A 21060-nucleotide genomic window follows, 5' to 3' on the forward strand; every position below is an offset into this window, starting at 1 on the left:
GCCGGCTTTGGTACATGTCTACCTTTACATAAATTTCAGCATTTTCCTAGGACATAACATTGAGCTGTTTGTTGAAAATCACAGGGTTATTGCTGCCCAGAGTTCCTCCAAAGCTCAACTTTTACACTCTAGGAGGGTAATTCAGACTCAGCTGCTGATATTTACAAAGTGTTATCAGAGCCCTCAGGCCAGTCTTAGAACCTGGTGTGCTCACAATCCACCCACTGTAACTAAACCATCTAAACTAGCAGGAGGCATCCACACTTGCCGAGTATCAATTCCACTTGTTGAAGGTTTATTTCGTAGGTGCTCAAGTCTATAGGGAATATGCTTCTCTACTGCAGAAGCCTGGAACTCTGTTCATCCTACAGTCAATAAAGGGTAAGAGTACACTGAGTTTCAAGATATTTAGCCTGACTTGGAGTTATTTCGCAAAGACAAAGCTTGGGGCATAATTGCATGACTAATTATGTCAAGCTACAATCATTAGGAACACTCAGCTCACATTAAGGAACTCTTTACAAAGAGAAAGGGGGTGAAGCTACACAGTCCATTTTCAGCTTTAAACTGATTCGTTTTGCTAATATTCAGACTTACTTGGAACGAGCACTCCTTAGTGGATCGATTTTCATTTTGACACTGGCCACATCTGCTGAGAAATACTTCTGACACGGGAGATACTTCTTGAGCCAACTGTCCTAATAAGGTCCATGATGGCCTAAGCTGGTAGGGATTCTGTTCTTTCACCCAGGGGTTCATTTATTCCAGACAAGGTTGAAAGGATTCACGGGGATTGAGTTGCCTTGTGTCCCTTCCAGCACTGTCACACATCACATGACCCTAACCCCCCAAGCATGGGCTGAAATTAGCACTGATCCTATGGGGCAGAATCGCCCATAGCTGTCTCTGGCTTGGAATTGGGGGTTGGGGATGATTAACAAGGTCTATGTAGGTGTCCTCTCCATCTCAGAACAGGCCAGAGGTCCAAGTTACAAATCTATAGCAATCTTGAACTCAAACTTCATGCACAGTGGTGTTGATATCCAATGCATTTACTTATTGAGGGACATAGAATAAAAACTAGAGAGCAGTCAAGTCTCTAGGAGTGCACTTAGATGTGGGTGTGCAGGCACACTGTATTCTAGACATCGAGTCTCCACGCTAATTCAAATCCCCACTAGTTTGTGAAGATGGACTTCTCTCCCCTAGGCTTGCTCTCAGGCCTTTGCCTGCAGGGACTAAGGCAGACTAGAGATGAACAGCAAGCCTCGCACTCTCCCGAAGGACAATGAGCTTCCCAGGGACTTTTTCACAATCCAAATACATTTTGAAGAAAGCTTCAAGAAGGAAAGTTCTTAGAAAGAGCTGGCATGATGTCAAAAGTACAGGTATTCTAATACCTGGTATTCTAATAAAAAGTACAGGTATTATAGTATTCAGTTTTAGTGGACTGAACAGACAGTAAGGAATTATGTCTCTTAAAGAGCATAATAAGGACAGATAAAACATTGTATAGTTTTAGTCCCCCCAAATCAGTTATACTAGTATGGGAAATGGGAGGTATGACCTAGAAATGGCATTGAAAGAGTTGTTGACATACAGGTATAAGTTCTATGTAGGACAGTATTTGAGGTGGCTACCAAAAGCCCAGTGTGTACATTAATGAAAGTGAATGGTGTCCAGGATGCGAAAGGTAAGAGACCTTCCCCCAGTGCAGGTGAGTTAGGTGCCTCTTGAAGTTACACTCAGCTCCACGTACTGTATTCTAAAACAGGAGAAGGACTTAGTGCTCAGAGGAGTATGGCCAGCTTGCCAAAGGAACCTGGAGCAAAGACTGAGGTCGATATGAGAGTATCCAGCTTCAATTGCCTGAAGGAATGGCATACGGAGCAAGATGGACCTATTCCATATGGCCTGAGAGCCTATGGGATCTGGGCAAATGAACGGAACCTAACCCAGAGCCCTCTAAACCTTGGACTGTGGGATCATGAACTGTCCAGTAGCTAAGACTCTCAAGTGCGGCACAGTTGACCATTTGGTAGACAGATTTTAAAGGAATTCATCTTAAGCAGAAAATTGACCTGAGAAAGCTCTGAAACCCTCTCAATGCTTTAAGTCCAGGCATTTTCTAATATTCACGTTTCATTTGATAAAAGCAAAGGTCTGCATTTTTTTCCTCTGTGCTTTGACAATGCACAGATCTAGTAATCTGAGTAAATTGTGTTTTGAGATTTCTTTTAGTAAGGAGTTATCCTGCAGTGTACTTAGTGGAAAAATTGCTGATATCTTCTACTTGTCATCAGAGAATATACATAAAGTAAATACTTCCTAGCCATTACGTTATAGGAAAATGTTTATAGCACTTCTTCAAAATCCAGAACAAGAGACAAGTTCTTGTTTGGGAATGAATCTTTGGGTCACTGAATTTAGCGGCATATAGAAACTGTTAAGAATGGAAAGAGACGCACAAATGTTTTCTCACTAGAAATAACATACAAACACTTAAAGGGGGAAATGGAGGGGCGCCTGGGTGGTTCACTTGGTTAAGCGTCCGACTTTGTCTCAGATCATGATCTCATGGTTCATGAGTTCGAGCCCTGCGTTGGGCTCTGTGCTAATAGCTTAGAGCCTAGAGCCTGCTTCGGATTCTGTGTCTCCCTCTCTCTCTGCCCCTCCCCTCCCCTGCTCATGTTATGTCCCTCAAAAATGAATAAACATTAAAATTGAGGGGGAAAAAAGGGAGGGAACGGAGAGAAAAGTTTTTAGGTCCCTGAGTGAGCAAGACAGTAAAAGCTACTGGGTTTAACTCAAAACCTTATGTTTCAAATGGGGGGGAAATAGGGGAGAGAGATACAGGAAAGCAAGAGAACAAAAAATTTTCAGATCCACTTGTAGTTTTTCCTCTTAAAATGGGGAGGGTTGATTTCACAGATTGCTAAGGTTTCTTTTGTCTTAACGCTTTACGATTCTGTCAGAACCTTTGAAAGCAAAGAAAAATGGAAATCTACAACTGAAGAGAACTTTTTTGGTAATTCCTGTGTATCATGTTGCAAAAAAAAAGTGATAGCTACAGAGGAGAAAGCTCAATCAAATGAGCCTGTTCATTGGATTGAACAAATCTTTGTGCTCAGAGACTAGATAGACATCAAATCATTCCCACTTGGAAAAAAAGGAATAAAATTTCATAAAGAACTTAGGCTCAAAACAATGTGTGTTGAATATAGAAAACCACTGTAGGGTGATCAAGCTTCACAGTTATTGGTTTCTATATTACATGGGGCTGTGGAGTAATGTATGCGGGGCTCAGGTCATATGGATGGCGGTGCAGTTGGCAGATGTCATCCTAAATGCACTCTGTCATACTCCTGAAAAGCATCTGGTCATTCTCCTATTCCCTTAATTGGAGGATACTCTTGCAAAAGAAAAATAGACTAATGATAGGTAAATACCTAGAAGTAATTGAAAGACAGACCCTTCCTCAGATTAATAGCACACATTCCCCAAACTCTCCCCTATGTGACAACAGCACACATGTCCCCTATGTGACAACATAGGCCAGTTTCCCAAATTCTAGAGAGAAGAGCCAGATGTAGGCAGGGTGTTTGATTCAGAACTACATGGTTGACCTTTGACAACTAGAAATGGAAATTAGAACTGGCTACACTCAAGTAGAAATTTTAAAGTGGTCATAACCATGATGCCCTCCCTTTATTTATTGTTTTCTATGTTTAGTTGGTCCCCAAGGTCTTGGGAAAGATCATACAGCTGACCTGACCCAAAAATGTATCAGATCTAGGAAAGAAACCATATGAATTACGATACAAACAGGGTACATCAATGTTTTCAAATTCCTAAAAAAGGCAACATTGTATTTATACAGCACTAAGCATTAGAAGTATTCTCAGATTCAAACTTTGAATCAATATGTAATAGATGCTATACTTCTCAACTTGCTTCCAAAAGACATCACCTGTGGTAAAATGTTTCCTGGGCTGTTAGATCAAATCCCAAATCAGCCACTTACCAACTGTGTGATTATTTTAGAAAATCACTTAAACCCTGTGAACTTCAGGGTTTTTGTACGTACAACAGGATTAATGACGTTTACCTTGTAGCATTATTGTAAGGATTAAATAAGATCAGATATGTGAAAAAGTTTAGTGCCTTAGTAGACACTATCATGTTCTCTCCGTTTTTCTTTTCTTACACTCAAGCAACTTGGGAAAGCTGTGGTGATAATGACTCACTCAAACAGAATATAGATTCTGTGAAATCAGGATCCTCAGATCATATTGATTTACTACCTTCCTTCTGACTAGCAATAGAGAAGGAACATAGACGTCTGTCAGTAAAGGGATTCACAGTTTCACAAAAGACTCTAACATTTCCTCTTCCAGTCCTTACCACAGATCTGTAATGTGGGAGTTAGGAAACTCATTTGACTGATGAGGAACTGAGGCTCAGGAAGGTCAAGTCTTGTTCCCAAAGAAGCTATGAGAATTAGAAATTGTCTTAAGTCTTCTGACCTAAGTGTCCCCTATACCCCAGTGACCTCTTTTTCTGGTTGATAAAGCCCTTACCGAGGCCAAATCCTGGGTACCTCTGGAGGGATGCACTCTAACACCTGGTCTACATTAGATGCTAAGTTATCTGCAGGTCCCAAGGTGAGGATTCCCTATCATGATCAATCATGCTAATGCTACCTTGTTCCCATGCTCCAGAGCAGGGTCAGTTCAAGTTCTGTTATGTCAGTAGTTGAACTGATGCTCTCTTCTCTGTGGTTTTAATCATTTGGCTATTTTTGTAGCTATATTTAGGAAGTCCAGCAGGTCTCAAGGAAATCATTTGAAGGGCCATGGGAAGGATTAATCGAATATAGCTTGTTATCTTTCCATTAGTGGAATCCATAAAGCTGAAAAGGAGGATTCTAACCTAAGAAGATCCTTTGCTTGGGATCCTATAAAAGGGAACCCACCAAACTGCCTGTTTCTTTGTTAATGCAGAGGAAGGACTTGAAAGAATTATGTAGCCTCCAGTAAGCCTAAGCTGGCAAACACACAGAACTGGAGCATTGCTATCACTTTTGCCATCACAGAAAAGATGTTCCAGGTGTTTTTTTGTGTTTTAATGTTCCACTGCTCTTTGCAGGAAACAAACTTCTCAGTCCTGGTGGTGATGGACAAACATCGTATTTTTCCTTCTCCAAGACAGGGTAATTGTGCTTCATACATGGAAGTTAGGGGTCATTTTTAATATTTAGGCATCTGAGTTGGAGATTAAAATTTATAAAGAGCAGTGTGATCCCAGGAAGAAGGATGGGAAGGCACTTCTACTTAGAATTGCAATAAAACAGATGGGCCCTCCCATTCCATATTTATGTGTTAAAATATTTCAGACACCAGGGTGCCTGGGTGGCTCAGTTGGTTAAGCGTCTGACTTTGGTTCAGGTCATGATCTCACAGTTCATGGGTTCAAGTCCCGCATTGGGTTCCATACAGTGCAGATCCTCTTTGGGATTCTCTCTCTCCCTCTCTCTGCTCCTTGCTCATGTTCTCGCTCTTAAAAAAAAAAAAAAAATATATATATATATATATATATATATATACACACACACACACACACACACATACGTGTTTTATATATATATATATAATATACGTGTGTATGTTTTATATATGTGTATGTGTATATATACATATATATGTGTATATATACACATATATATATATGTGTGTGTGTATATATATATATTTCAGATACCTTGTAATGCTGGAGACCTACAGAAGGAAATTTATCTCTCTGTCCCTCTCTCTCATACATGCACACACTTATTTTGCATTGCACACTTATGCATCATGAAGATAATTCCAGAGGACAAGATTCAATTTTGTTTCTAAAAGCCTAGAAAGTAACCTTAGGACCCAGCATGTTGACTAATCAATTAAATAATGGCAAGGAAACGCAGTACAATCCCAAGTGTGGGAAAATCATAACTACCATGATAATCATTATCTTGAAATATCCTCACTTTGAAGAGATGATCTAATTACTCCCCTGCACACCCCTCATGGGAAAGGTGTTATTATTGCCATCCTGAAGACAAATATAATGTCTACTCTCGATTTACAAGTGTCATTTCTTCAGAGAAGCTTCACTATTTGCTTTTTCTTCATAATGAGTCTTAGACACCCCAAATTAAGTAATTTTGTAGAATTAGAGGCAGAATAATGTTTCTATAAATAATTAAAATCCATGTTTTCCAAACTGCTTTAATCATATATCCTATTAAATTACAAACTGTCCAAAAATATAGAGGATCATATACAAAATAAATATAACCAGAAACTCCAGTGTTTTTCCTGAGCTTCCGTGGGGTATTTTTGCAACTCTCCCATCTTTGGGATGGGGAGTTGGGAAGAAGAGGAGTTGGAGAAATTAACAGGATTCTCTTCTTCCTCTTTCTCTCCAATAAGCCCTAACAACAGCTGCTCTCACAGTGAGTTCTTCTGGACCCAAAGCATAGGGTGAAAGGGAAATGAGAAGAAAAGTTAGAGGGAAAAAAGAAGAAATGGATAAGCAAATAAGAAAGGAGTGGGTAATAGAAACACTGAGTGGTTGTCCTTAAATATCAGTGTCATGACCCAGGAGGCTTCCGAAGGGACTGTATTAGTTTGCCAGGGCTGCTGTAACAAAAGACCACAGCCTGGGTAGCTTAAACAACAGAAATTTCCTTTCTCACAGTTCTGGAAGATAAATGTCCAAGACCAAAGTGTTGGTGGGTTTGGTTTCTCCTGGGGCTTCTCTCCTTGACTGGGGGCAGCCCAGCCTTCTTGCAAGCCATTGCCTCGTCTCTCTTCTGTGAGGTGACAGGTGACAAATGGAGACTTTCTTCTTCTCGTGTTTTGTGAGACACCCTCTTCCCTCAAAGCTCCTCTGCCGTAAGGGTTTTCCCAGTAATGATCTGCACCAGATGGCTTCACCACCGGAGTGCCTCATAGAGTGCACACGCATTTGCTCCTTTCTGGTAGTCTCCGGTCACACAGTCAGATGGGAAGTCTGACAGCCTCACCTGCTGCTGCCAACTGCATTAGTTGGACAAAGGGGATCTTTGGTGACAAGATTTGTGGGGGTTGGGGATGAACAAAGTCCTCAAGGAGTTCTTCCCAAAATGGCACAAAACACATGAAATTATATTGGCCAGCACTTCAAGAAGAGTTGACATTCAGTATCCCAATTTTCAAACATGTGAATGAGAACTGTATCCCATTCTAGAAGAAGTCTGTTTTAGAATGCTATTATTGATTTCCTGGTTCCTTTAAATAATAAGCTTGGTGCATTTCTTTATGCACTGATTGTAGGATGTAATTGGCAGAATTGTGCAGTGTGTGTATATATTATGTAATTAAGTAGTTATATAAAGTCAGTGGAAATTCATGCATGCATTACTTCATTTAACAAGCACTTAGCCAGCTTATCACAGATGCTGGAGATGGGACCAAACACTAGGGACACAAAAATGAACAAACTCCTGCCCTCGACAGGCTCACAGTCAACTGGAAAAGAAAGTGAATGGACAGTCTGGAGAGAGACTGGTTGTTGAGTGTGCATCAAAATCGCCTGTGCCACCCCCCCTTCCACTCCACCCCCAGTCCTCTAGTTTCTGATTTTGTGGGGCCAGGAATTTGCTTTTCTAACAAGTTCTCTGGTGATGCTGATATTGCTGGCTGAGGGACCACAGTTTGAGAACCTTGATCTAGTGTCACAAGTGTCGGGGGGGGGGGGTTTGGAAGTACTGGCTGGAGGGCAAGGGGGCCATCAGAGGTTTCACAAAGGAAGTGAGTTTTAAGGGATGAGTGGGGAAGGGTAGGGAGGGAGGGATGAGGACATGCCAAACACATTTAGTTCTAAAGGACAAAAGTTGGAGAAAGTACATATGGTTTGAAAACAAATGCAGATGATTCCATTTTGCTAGGATGAAGTTTGAGTTTGAAGTAATTGCAAGAGATAAAGCTGAAGAAATGTGTAGGGCCCACAGCTGTGATTGAGGGCCTTGTTTGAACACTGTCCTGTAGGTGATTATTTCACCATGGATCTCCAGAGCCAGCCTTGAAGCTGGAAGGAAAGAACTTTGGCCAAAGGGCTCTGTCGTAGTTACCCTGCATCAAAAGAAGCTTCTTTCTGAGCCTGGCACAGGGCTTCCCAGTCTGTTGGAAGAAATCCTTTTCATTTCTCTGAAGGTGATAGGACAGTAGAAAGGGTCTGTTGATTGAGTATAACCAGAACTGGGTGGGGCTTAAGTATTTGCCAGTGACCGGTGAACCACTGTGAGGGGGTATGTCAGTAGTTTAATAATTAATTGACTAATTATGATTGGCTCTTGGAAAACCCTAAGCTTCAGTCACCTCTAATGACCTCCTGGTTACTCAGGCCTAGGAAGGAGGCAGTTGAAGAGAGGAGGAGCCCAATTAGTGCAGGTTGTGATGAAATGTGCTTCATTCCTGTCTCCAGGGGAAGATGACGACGACGATGAATGTGGGGAGGAGAAGCTACCCTCCTGTTTCGATTATGTGATGCATTTCCTGACTGTGTTCTGGAAGGTCCTCTTCGCCTTCGTCCCCCCTACAGAATACTGGAACGGCTGGGCCTGTTTCATTGTCTCCATCCTCATGATCGGCATACTGACAGCTTTCATTGGAGACCTGGCTTCCCACTTCGGATGCACCATTGGCCTGAAAGATTCTGTGACTGCGGTAGTGTTCGTCGCGCTTGGAACTTCGGTACCAGGTAGAGAATGCATTCGTATATGATTTCCCCCAGACGTGGAAGCCCATGTGCCTTCCTGACCTTTTCTTTCTCACAATTTCAAGGACTGTGCTAACAAGCCAGGCTTATGAAAGACAAGAGCCCAGAGATATAAATAATGTCACTGCCAGAAAACTGTCATGGCAGTTTTCAAGGTTAGAATGCTGGCCAGTATCATCATGGTGACAGGAAAGCATTCCCAGAGGGACTGCCTGGCCTGCGTGGAAACAGCACATTGGTTTGATGGATAGATCGATAGATCAGCTTCCCATTACAATTAGCACTTTCAAAAACACGAAATTACAGGATCATCTTCAAGCACAAAATTTGTCTTTTAGATATTTACTAATGTTTGGATAATTTCCATGAAACTGTATGGTTGGATACCTGAGATAAATACCTACTGAAAACCTGATACAATATTCTCTTAACCCAAATGTTAATGGGAATAAGTTTACAAAAAAAGTCGACATTGAGCAGGACAGGGAAAAAGTAATTCTGGCCAAAGCGAGCAGGGCAGCTACACATTTCGTGGATGTCCCTTCATGCATTCCTTATAAGCTGAATTTTTCTTCCCACCTACAACTGTAGTTCATTATATTTGCTCAGACTTCTAAGAAATCCTCCTCCCAAACTTGACATTGACAGCAGTAATTTTCAAACTTTGGTGAGCATCAAAACTACCTGGGAGCCTGTTTAAAACAATGCAGATACAGGGGGGCGCCTGGGGGGCGCAGTCGGTTAAGCGTCCGACTTCAGCCAGGTCACGATCTCGCGGTCCGTGAGTTCGAGCCCCGCATCGGGCTCTGGGCTGATGGCTCAGAGCCTGGAGCCTGTTTCCGATTCTGTGTCTCCCTCTCTCTCTGCCCCTCCCCCGTTCATGCTCTGTCTCTCTCTGTCCCAAAAATAAATAAACGTTGAAAAAAAACAATGCAAATGCCCTGAACCTACCATCAACCTGAGGAGTCAGAAGATCAGGAGGACAGGCCGAGACAATGTGTGTTTTAAGTTCACAGGTGATTCTGGTGCACATCAGAGCCTACTGTAACTGAAGTTCTGGATCCAGTCCCCAGCACTAGTTGACATCATGGCAGATATACAGCTAACCCTGGCTTTTGGTTTTGAGTCTGAAAACAAGTACAGCTTAAATCATGTGTATATCTCCTCACTGGAAGTTACTAGCTCTTCTTCTGCACTCCGACATTTATCATCTCAGTGACTGTGGACAAGTCTCTGAGCCTTCATTTGTAAAATTGGGAGAGTCCTATATAACTTGCAGAATTGTGGTACGGACTGGAGAAGACACCTATAAATTATGCATCTACTAAAACATTTGAAACATAGAAGGAATTTGATTAAAACAGCAGCTTTTGTTAATTAGTTATTTATGAACGGCTGAGGACGGTCTGACCAGTGTAAGTTTGGACAATTCATCTTTGAGTAACCGGGAATAAACTGTCCAGATTTATACTGGTGAGCTATATTACACATGGTATTATCCAACTGATCGACCATTTGGGAGTCCTGATCAAGGGGTCCGGCGTAGTTCCGGTGTCCAACTGAGATGATGGAGGCGCCAGAGGATCTAGGGGGTACTTTCACTCCTGCCATGGAGCAGGACTATGCAGTCTTCCATTTGACAGCTGATCCTCGGGGGTGGGGGGGGTGGGGAAGCAGACACCCTCTCAACCCCAGCTGTTTCTAGCAGTTTCCATTTTGATCTTTACTTTGAATTTTTTCCCGAAAATAACCGGAAATTTAGCAAGCAGGAGGAGAACCTTAAAATATTCTTTATTGCGAGTTGTTCTGTTTAGAGAACAACTGTACCAAAAGGAACAAAACATAACGGCTATCCGTTGCTCTATCTCAGGTTACTATAGGAAACTATGCTTTGGAATCTACTCTCCCTAAGGCTGGTGCTCAGGTTAGCACGCACTGTTGGCCCTGGGTTTAACCCTTGAGGAGAATATGTGCAAATTAGGATAACGAAAGCAAAACTTAGGTCTCTCGTCAGCATTACTCAAAATCAGCTTACCTCTCTGGAAACGCAGCCGGTGGTCCTACCAAATGCATCTCCTGTTTTCAAAAGGATCAGAAGAAATGATTTTACTAAGTCAAATCCTTGTTTCTAAATATTTACATTTTTTAAAAATCTCCCAGCTCATTTCAATACCTCAAAACTGGCTCTATATACCAGTCTTCCAACGTGCTTGTGTGCCTCTCTTGTTTTAAACTCTTGAAAAGTGTGGCAGCCATACCATATCGTTAAGTTTTTTTTTTTTTTTTTCTGGAACGTGAAATGTGGATGACACTAAACCTCAGTGTTTGGAGGGGTCATTGTTCTGCCACTTAAAACCAGCTCAGAACCCAGGTAGGGGCATCAAGAGGTAAGAGAGCCTGTTGGGGAGAATCCAACAGAATCATTAGCTGTCAGAACGGTTTCCCTTCAGCGCCAAAAATTCTTCCCATCGGAAAACAGATTCCTTCGCTCTGCTACCTGGAGAATTCCTGTAATTTGCTGCAATATTAGCTGCACAGCATGCTACCCACACAATATATTCACAGGTAATCTCATCATATTTATATAAACAGACATCCCCCCCAAAAAAAGCTGTGCAAATTGAATGAGATGCTGAGCAAACATAATATTTCTGACTTGATTCTTCAACCCTGATGATTCAGAGAATGCCTTATTATAGCTTCTGACTCCTCAAAAAAAAAAAAAAAAAAAAAAAAAAAAAAAAAAAGATGCTATTGTTCCCAGATGACAAAGCCCAGTTGGTACAGGTAGAAAAATAAAGGAGAGACTAATTCTTTTCACCGAAAGCGTACCATTAATCGGCACTGGTCCTGAGACCCCGCTTTTTCTCCAGGTTGATGTCTTGACACTTTTCCTAAAGCAGAAGGGTTCCCGGCTAGTGTTCGATGGGCTGCTTGCCTCTTTGTGGTGAGACCCTTGAACTCTCAGCTTGGGATGGCCTGCCCTAAGCAGGATTAAATATTTAAATATCTCAAAATTGTTTTTTTTTTATATTTTTCAACCTCTATGGAGGGAAAAAGCTTCTCCCTCATGCCACTGGTATTAAATACTCATTCTAGCCTATTGGCAGAGGAGGACCCCTGAGGGTCTGCACTCCCCCTCAACATTAGGTATGCTGAGATGACCTTAAGGACTCACACCTGCTAGCAGAGCAAGAGCCTTCTTTTCCAGAGAAGAGGGGCTTCCTGAATAGTCTTCTCCCACCTCTAAATGGTGGCATAGGCAGAGCCTAGTCTCCAGTTCCCCCTTCCCCATCTGGGCCCATCACACCAGTCTCCATGGCTTAAATGCCGCCAGCGTGCCAATGATTACCAAACATGTATCTCCAGTCTCCACCTTCCTGAGTTCTAGATTCATATGCCAACTGCCCTCCCTATATTGATGCTGGATGTGGAAGTTGGGGCTCCAAATCACCATGTGCAGAGTGGAACGGCTTTAGTTCCACTGCCCAGCTGCCTTATCCTTCAACCAAACCTATTCCTTCCAGATCTTGCCTTTTTTCAGGAAAACAGTATCATCATCTACCCAGTGTCCTTGATTTCTTTTTCCTTGTCCCCACAGTCAAGCCATCCTTAGGTCCTGCAGATCTTACCACTACGGTACATCATGATGGGACCACTTAGTTCTCTATAACCAAGTCCAGACAGGCCATTCTCTCTGACTCCTACAGTAGCTTCTTGTCTCCATGCTTCTTCTAGGGATTGTTTTAAGATGGCAATCAGACCTCATTTCTGCTTACCATCTTCCAAGGGCTTCCTACTTCACTGAGGATAAACTTCAAAAGTATCCTCCTGGCTTACAAAGAAAGCCCTATGTGACTTGGCCCTTGCCTGTCTTTCCATTGTTTTCCTCCTTGTTCTTCAGCCCCACTGGCCTTTTTATTGTCCTCCACACATCAAGTTCGTTCCTTTCTCAAGGTTGCACTAGCTGTCGAAAATGCTCTTCCCCTCCATTTACTCAAGACTGGTTCTTTGTCTTCAATTATAGTTCATCCTAAATGTCACTTCCTTGAAGAGACCTTTCCTAACCACACAATGTGAAGTGGTTCAAACAATTCATTTGTGTTATATCACCCTTTTTCCATAGAATCTTTATTACCTTCTGGATTTTTTGGTTTATTTTTGATGTTATTGTCTACCTCTCCTCACTGAAATGTAGGCTTCATGGGAGCAGAAACCTTGCCCTTTTAATGTCTCTCTCTCATATTTTTGGCTTCGAAAATGATGCCCAGATAACAGATAATACAATTGCATGTGCCCATGTGTTTGGCCGTGTATGTGAATGTGTTGTGTCTATAAATGAACGGACAAATCATCCATTGACACTTTATTGTGAGTTACTCAGATGACTTTCTTAACACCTTCTAGAGACAAGAAAGTTATGATTGAGGGAGATGAGCAGTAGATACTTTTACAGTGTGGATTATTCTTGAAGAATATATTTGGGCAGGTTATTGTAGTAAGAAGGGCAAGGATAACTTGAGAGCAGTGAGTCTCCTCTTTCATAATGTGGCTATGATGGGAAGGGTGATGAGGGGCAAGATATTTTTTGTCTCTTTCTTCATTCTCTTCTCTATCATCGCTGATTTTCAGATCCATCCAGAACTCAGGCCAATACTTTTAAAACTTTAGGTATGTTTTGTGTAGTACTAATTAGGCATTCTGCAGTAGCCTGACTTGGGACCATAACTAGGTTATGTCAGATTGTTTCTATGGGAAATAGGCTCGAAATCTCAAAGAAATTAATGCAAGAAGTTTAGAAGCCAGCCATTTTTGTATGAGGCACCACCTATAGCACATACTGTTTTTGCGTACATTTACTTGGATGAAATTGGGTACATTGGGCCAAAATATTCCAGCTTCTATATCACATTCCAAACACAGGTGTTCCTTGCATCTCTTGCTTCTATTGGAATCAAGTAGAAGCAAGCATTCTTCCTTACAGAGAAAACTCTTAGATGTTAATGAGTTGGGAATATTTTGACTTCACTCAGTCTACCTTGGTCGTAGTCCATACGTCTTGATTAGGCTTGTGCCTGAAGCTGGCCTACTGCCCCTTGTATCTTCCCATTAGGAGCTGTTTACTCCTAGGACCACAACAGTTTTAAAATTGGGCATTCTAAGGCTGCTTCTTAGCCTCTGGTATTGTTAGATTTCTCTGTTCACTTCCAGTGTTTTGAATATCCTTTGAGTTTTGTCAAGTAGGAATTATTTCATTGTAGACACTTTAAATCATGAAGAGAAAGAAAAGAGATGATCTTAGGCATTTTTCCCATTCTGTATATAGAACCTTTTTTTAAAGAATAAAACCTTATTTTAGAGAAAATGTATGCTATTTTTAAGTTACATTACTTCCAGGTTTCTAAACACCATAGGAAGAATTTGACAAAAAACTAGTTATACTAGCTGTTCACTATGTTTGCTTAGTGAAGCGTCATGAATATGCACCAAGGAGGTAGAGAGTTTTAGAACTATAGGTACAGAGCTTTAGAACTGAATCCAGGAAGCTGGACTTCCAACCATTACTCATTGTATGACTGGAATCAGTTGTTTGACTCAGCCTTGGTTTTCCTGCCTGTAAAACAGGCATGATGATACATGGCAATTTGTTTAAACTTTTTTTTAATGTTTTATTTATTTTTGAAAGCAAGAGAGACAGACCACGGGCGTGGGAGGGGCAGAAGGTGAGGGAGACACAGAATCCAAAGCAGGCTCCAGGCTCTGAGCTGTCAGCACAGAGCCCGACGTGGGGCTCGAACTCACAGACAGTGAGATCATGACCTGAGCCGAAGTCAGATGCTTAACCGACTGAGCCACCCAGGAGCCCCGATACATGACAATTTAAGCAGAGTTGATGAGAGGATTAAAGTAATATGGATCTCAGAGCACTTTGTCAACCGAAAATTGCTATAAATCTAGGAAATAACATTCTCTACACTGACATCAACTCTCAAAATGTCAAAAGGAATAGAAACCATCAGAAAATGAGAAAGAATAGGAAAAATATTATGATCAGGGAAGGAAACTTTTAAAACTTTACCACTCCACTGTGTGTTAGGCAGACACACTGTATTTATATTATCTATTATTTCATTTAGATCATATCATTAAGTTACATGAAGTGATTTTTGTCTCCTCTGAGATTTTCTTGTCCCTGAGACCCAACCATTCTCTAAAAGTGAATTTATTTTTTACCTCTTTGGCATTGTGCTAGAAAACATTGCAGGTGTGTGTGTGTGTGTGTGTGTGTGTGTGTATATATATATATATATATATATATATATACATACATACATATATATATGTATATGTGTATATATATATAATGCATATATATATATATAACATATATAAAATATATTATTTATTCATGGTTAACATGTTTTGGTTTTTACTTTCCTAACTTCTAAAAACTCTGAAAACTACATTATAGAGTATACTTGAGTAACAAAGACATTACAATTTATTAAATCCCTATGCTTTATTTCCCAGGGGATCCTAACATAACTAGTACAGTCATGCAGGTTGTATAGACAGCGGTGCCTCTGTTTAAAAGTCCCTTTATCGCGTAAAGACAGCACCAATATCCTCACTTACATAATGAAATTAAGGCCCACAGAGAATAAATGATTTGCTCATATTCAGTCCAAGTTTCAATCGATGACAAATTGTCTCTCCTTATCATAATCTGGTACTCAACCACTCTATTTTTTTATGTGGATTTATTTTTTATATGGATTTATTTTTAAAGTATCCCATATTTTCCCACATATCTTATAATTTGTGGGAAATTACTTCTTTCTTTGCTTCAATTTAGTATTTCCTACTTTTAAAGCATGCCACAGTAGAATTATATTCAAGCTCTTTGAGGTCAGGCACCTTATATCCTTATTCCTTTGGCATGGAAAGCACCTAGTAGGGTACATGCTTCAAAAAATTACAGAAATGATAAAGGCCTATTTATATACCCATAAACACTTAGCATTTCCTACCTGTAAAAATTTAAAGGAGGTTTGGTCATTCTGGGCCGAGACCAAAGCTTCCTGTGATACACGGCTGACCAGGCACGGGCGTCAGGATCAGGAAGGGCATATCGGGGATGTTCTCCCAGCAGTCACGTTCTGCAGACTTACTGGAAACTCTGGAAATCAAGCCGTTTTCTAGGTCTCTGAGCAGGAGTAGGAGCCTGGGAGTAGAATCACTAGAAGTAACTATCCAAGGCATCTATCAGTACATACACTCAGCCTCCCCCTTACTTAACAACAGAGATGGGGTCAGAAGGAAACACAGCACAATCAGATACTCTTCTCAGGGTAAATTGTATCCAGCCATTCTGAAATCCCACAGCCATCTGATCTACCCTGGAGAATAACGAGGAATCCGACTGATACAACCATTTCCTCTCCCTCCATCCTACTTCAGATAGATTTTGGTGTTTTCATTTCTGGGTTCACGGATTAACTGGGAAACAGCCTCAATATAAGAATTATGCAAAATCATCTCTTAGTGGGGTATTCATGGTTCTCCACAAGACGGTATAAAAGAACATGAGCTTTAGAGTCAGGTAAACGTGAGTTCAAATCCACCCACCCCACCTCTAGAGGCAAATTGCTTGACTCCTGTCAACCTTAGTTCATTAATCTGAATAACAGCAATGGGGACATGAAAATCTACCTCAGAGTTGTAGTGAAGATGGCATGAGAGCACCTTTATCAAGCACCCGGTACAGGGCCTAGCATATAATTGGTGCTTGAAAAAAATATTAGATCTCTTTTCCTTTCTACCTCAATGTACTGATAAATAGGCTTAGGCCTCCCGGTAGTTAGCTCAGCTGTATCACAGCAAGTGAAAAATAGCAAACCAAGTAAATTCGCAGCCCATCTTCATTACGAGGTCCTGTGTTAGGAATTCCTACATTAGGAATTCAGGTTTGGTGGACATTCTCAATTGTGTTCCTGTTTCCTGCAATTCTACCCCGAGCTTTTACACTCAACATTGGCATTTCAACTCAGACGCGGTTGAAGAGAACATACCATAGCTACATATTACCTGTATACGAATTTAATCGGGTGATTAACATTTCACAACAGCTTAAATGGGAATGAAAACAGAATTGCTTTACTCTGCACCAGGATTTCCCCATGGCTATAATGTTGGTTCCCCCAGGAAGATCCGAAAGGGCAGGTATATTTTGTTTCCAGATACCTGAATAAGCAGTCAGTTTCTTCGCCACCAAGAAAGGTCAGGACTGCTGAAAATGGGCCCTCTGATCACAGTCAGGCCAAGAGGCAGAGCCACCCAGGGACATGGCCAGAGGTCCAGCACCGGGCAACCCTTAATCACTCAGAGGGCTTTCCACAGGACCTTCTCTCACCCTCACGCCAGTGACCAGCCAGCTGGAGGTAAAACGCTCGGAATGTTCCAGCACACTTTCTCATGAATAGGTGAGGTCATAGGACTTGAAGGAAGCTTACAAAAGCAAGCATTTCTAAGGACAGAGCGAAACAAAGGAAGGCTGGATACCAGATTTCACAAGATTTGCTCCACAAATGGCACAAGAACTGCCTGTTATTCTAAACTAAAACACTGGGGAATAGACTAAGTGCAGCAGACCCAAAGCATTTTTGTAAAAACCTGGGACACACCCATTTCAAAACTATTTGAATCCCTTATTCTTACAGCCCAAAAGAAGAATTTGTATTTAGTACTTACAAATTTTTTGTTGGCAATTGCAATCTTTAGTTTGTATCAAGAGGTAGCACTGTATGGGGTCCCTGGCATGGAGCACAAGGCTGGAGGGGGACCAGGATGCTGACAATGATGTCATCCACCAGGAGGTGGCCCCGGGGAGCTGAGAATGCAGCACGCGTCATGCCCAATGTGACATAAGCCTGTCTTTGGATTAGTGCCCCAATCCCACGCCAACCACCTTCACTCAGTCCCACAAAAATCATGTGTAAAAGAAGGGAAACTAAAAATGTTTCACCCTAGTCTTCTCTGGGCCTTCCTGCCTAGTCTAGGTCAGACAAAGCAAGGATATTGGCAGAAACATCACGCCGTTCAGTGGTTTGTGTGTGTGTGTGTGTGTGTGTGTGTGTGTGTGTTGTATTCAGAGAGCTGGTGTTATGAATGTGCAATGCGAATGAATGTAGATTTCCTCTCCTTTTTAGTCTTGAGGTATATTGCAAAGGGGAAAAAAAAAAACAAGTGAAGACCTTAGGCCTGTTTGCTCCAAGGGGACTAACAATAGCCTGGGTCTCTTAGAAGTGACTTGAAAATAATGTTGAGGTGATAACTTTCATTTCTCCCTTGTCACATGTGAAAATTAGATAATGAAAATGAAAAATTTCAAGAACCACTGTTGTGCTTTTTTTTTTTCTTTTAAATTCAGGCCTCAGGCTGCATTTTTAAACAACCTTGTAGGCATAATTTATATACCATAAAAGTCACCCATTGAAATGTACAGTTAAGGGAGTTTTTTATTTTTTTATTTTTTTAGCAAATCTACAGTGCCCTACAATCATTACCCTAATCCAGCTTTAGAACATTTCGTCACTTCCCTCTTGGCTACTGACAGGTAATCCCCACCTCTACCCACATGAATTTCTTCCCTCTTGTAACTTCCCTCTTAGCTACAGACAGGTAATCCCCACCTTTGCCTCCTGCCCCAGGGAGCCACTAATGTAACTTTGAAGACCCCACAGATTTGGCTTCTTTCAGCGTTTCTCAAGGACCAATCTGAATGTAAAAATGTCATGGATCCTCCACATGATGGTAACTATACTTTAGTAATACATAAATGTAGGGATTTACCTCAGATTCCGTAAAATTTTAAGATAATTTTTGTTTTATTCACCGTAACATCTCTATAGTCATTTGCAAACTACAAATATGAGATATTTTTGGTCTTTATTGCTTTGTGAATATAGAGATATGTGCACCCTTTAAAACAATCCCACTACCCTCCCCCACAACAGTAGCCTTGGCTCATATATTTGAAATCGCTGGGGGAAAATATCACACAATGGTATTTAGAATTAGCACTGTGAATCTTGGGGTAAAACCCCCGTTTAATGATCTATAGAGGCTAAATATCCATGGCCAATTCAGTCAGGTAATCATAACACATTGAAAATGAGGCAACTCTCATGAGTTCAGCTTCTTACTATTATCCCCAGCCCTAGCTGTCACCCTGTAGACACTGGTCATTGGCCCCTGGATCAATACAAATCCATGAAAACCATTAGGAAGAGAGTAGAGACCAGGGCCTAGAACACAGGCTGTGAACATTGTCTCCTGCACACAGAATATTATCACTGAATTCAAAAGAAAAAAAAAAAAGTGGGCTACAAAAAAAAGCAGAACCTAATTGCCATGTCATGGGCACCGCATGAGAAACAAAATGACTTTAAGGCTCATTGCTATTTTTAGAAGAGAAGGCAAATAAAATGGTAATTCAATTTAAAAAGCAAATCTTACATGTGACTGTACAAGCATTTTAATACCTGTCGGGGATAGTGCATATCACAGACATGAAATCATGGTGCTTGGCATTTAAGCACAAAGCCAGCTGGAATGCCATCAATGCTCCTCAGCGCACAGACCTCACATCCTGCCTTTGCCCAGGACTGAAACTTAAGCTATATATTACCAGTTTATACTCCGCTTCATTCCACAAAAAAGATTTAAATCCATAAAATGCCTCACATTCTTCAGCCACCTTTTCTGGCTCATGACCCAGAAATGCCAAATCTATTGGTGGCCATATTAGATAACCTTTGTTTAACTCAGCACATACAAATCCTACGTTTCGTGCTAAGGAGAAAATAGCCACTTTGGTTCTATTATTTACAATCAGGAAATGCTGTGTCGTGTTTGTTTCCTTTCCCCTCGCTCCCTCCTGTTCTGGAGCCCAGGAGGCTTTTTGACAGGGTCCTCCATAAATTGTAAGCTATTATTAGGTTATCGCCCTAAAAACTCGTGGGTTGAGACAACAAGCGAGACTTGCTGTGGTTCCAAACTGAAATGATCCCCACTGGGGTCCGCAAATGGAGCCAGCAGAGGACAAATTATACCTTGTCATTCCTGAGTTAGAGTTGTGAAACAACAACTAACCACAAATGTGCAAAAAGATCACGAAAATGTCCTTCTCGGAAGGATTCTTTGTATGATGATGCTTCAGACAGCTGAAAAATGGCAAAGCAAAAGCCCTAAACTAACCCATTTGTCCAATTAGAAGACAACTGGTCAGGGTGCTCAGAAAGGGGTCAACATCCAGCGTGAGACCACACCAGAAAATGCTCATCCTTTTGTCTGTTTCCATCTGTGCTTCCAGAGTTCCACATGTAGGGAGACAAGGGTCAAACCACCTAGAAGAACCTGACATTGATAACTTCAGGACCAAGTCTTGTTTTCCTGAGAGTATGGATTAAGCCCTTTCTTCTACAACTTCTACACCAGAGCTCAGTCTACAGAGGAATAGTGAGAATATTCAAAATAAAAAACTGTGTTCTGACAGATGATGCCAGGAAGCACAAACTGAGTGTGAGACAATGTGGCATTCTCGATCATCAAATATTCCAGACATCTTCCCTCTACACGACTCATTAGACGTTAAGTTTAAAACCATTTTTTAAACATCAGATCAAAGGAAGCAGTATGATACAGTAGCAAGGCATAGGATTCAGAGCCATTTTGCATGTGTGTTGATTCATGTGTTCTACAAATATTAAGTACCCACTAAGTAGTATACCCCATTCGACATAGTGGATACAGAGGGATAAACGAGACAGATGTTTAATCCCACAAAGTGCATACCCCAGGGGAAGAAAACAGATACTTAACAAAAATAGGATAAAGTTTCAGATAGCAATGAGATGAACATTCTTGAGAAGAAAATAAAACAGGATCATGGAATCCTGGATTCAAGAGCATGTATACTCTATACACACGGGGGGTATTTTAATAGGGTAGTATGACTCCTTTATACACCAATCATTGGAAAATTACCTACTCACTCAAACCTCTGGTTATCCCCCTGCAAACTTATCCCAGCAGTTCTAACCTTAGAAATTATGAAAAGGCATTACTTTTTCTTGACCTATTCCTTTACATAACCCTTTTGAGGTTTTTGGTGGTTTACCTTCCTCTCTGGCAGCTGTGACTCTCTTGTTACACCTACCAACATCTGTTCTTAGGGGATAGTACCCAACTGCCCTG

At 41.2% G+C, this 21060-nt stretch overlaps 1 protein-coding gene across 1 annotated transcript in view; it reads left to right on the forward strand.

Annotated features, from left to right (window-relative positions):
- The window catches only part of SLC8A1 (solute carrier family 8 member A1), a 308733-nt gene that overhangs the window by 273662 nt on the left and 14011 nt on the right, over positions 1-21060 (forward strand). Inside the window, exon 7 of the mRNA XM_047069212.1 lies at positions 8509-8784. Coding sequence (XP_046925168.1) covers positions 8509-8784 — 276 coding nt within the window. The remainder of the gene's footprint in view (positions 1-8508; positions 8785-21060) is intronic.

The sequence above is a fragment of the Lynx rufus genome, unplaced genomic scaffold (genome assembly GCF_022079265.1).
Source record: "Lynx rufus isolate CCGP_SWC_20201006 ecotype Redwood Valley unplaced genomic scaffold, mLynRuf1.p SCAF_8, whole genome shotgun sequence".
Lineage (NCBI taxonomy): Eukaryota > Metazoa > Chordata > Mammalia > Carnivora > Felidae > Lynx > Lynx rufus.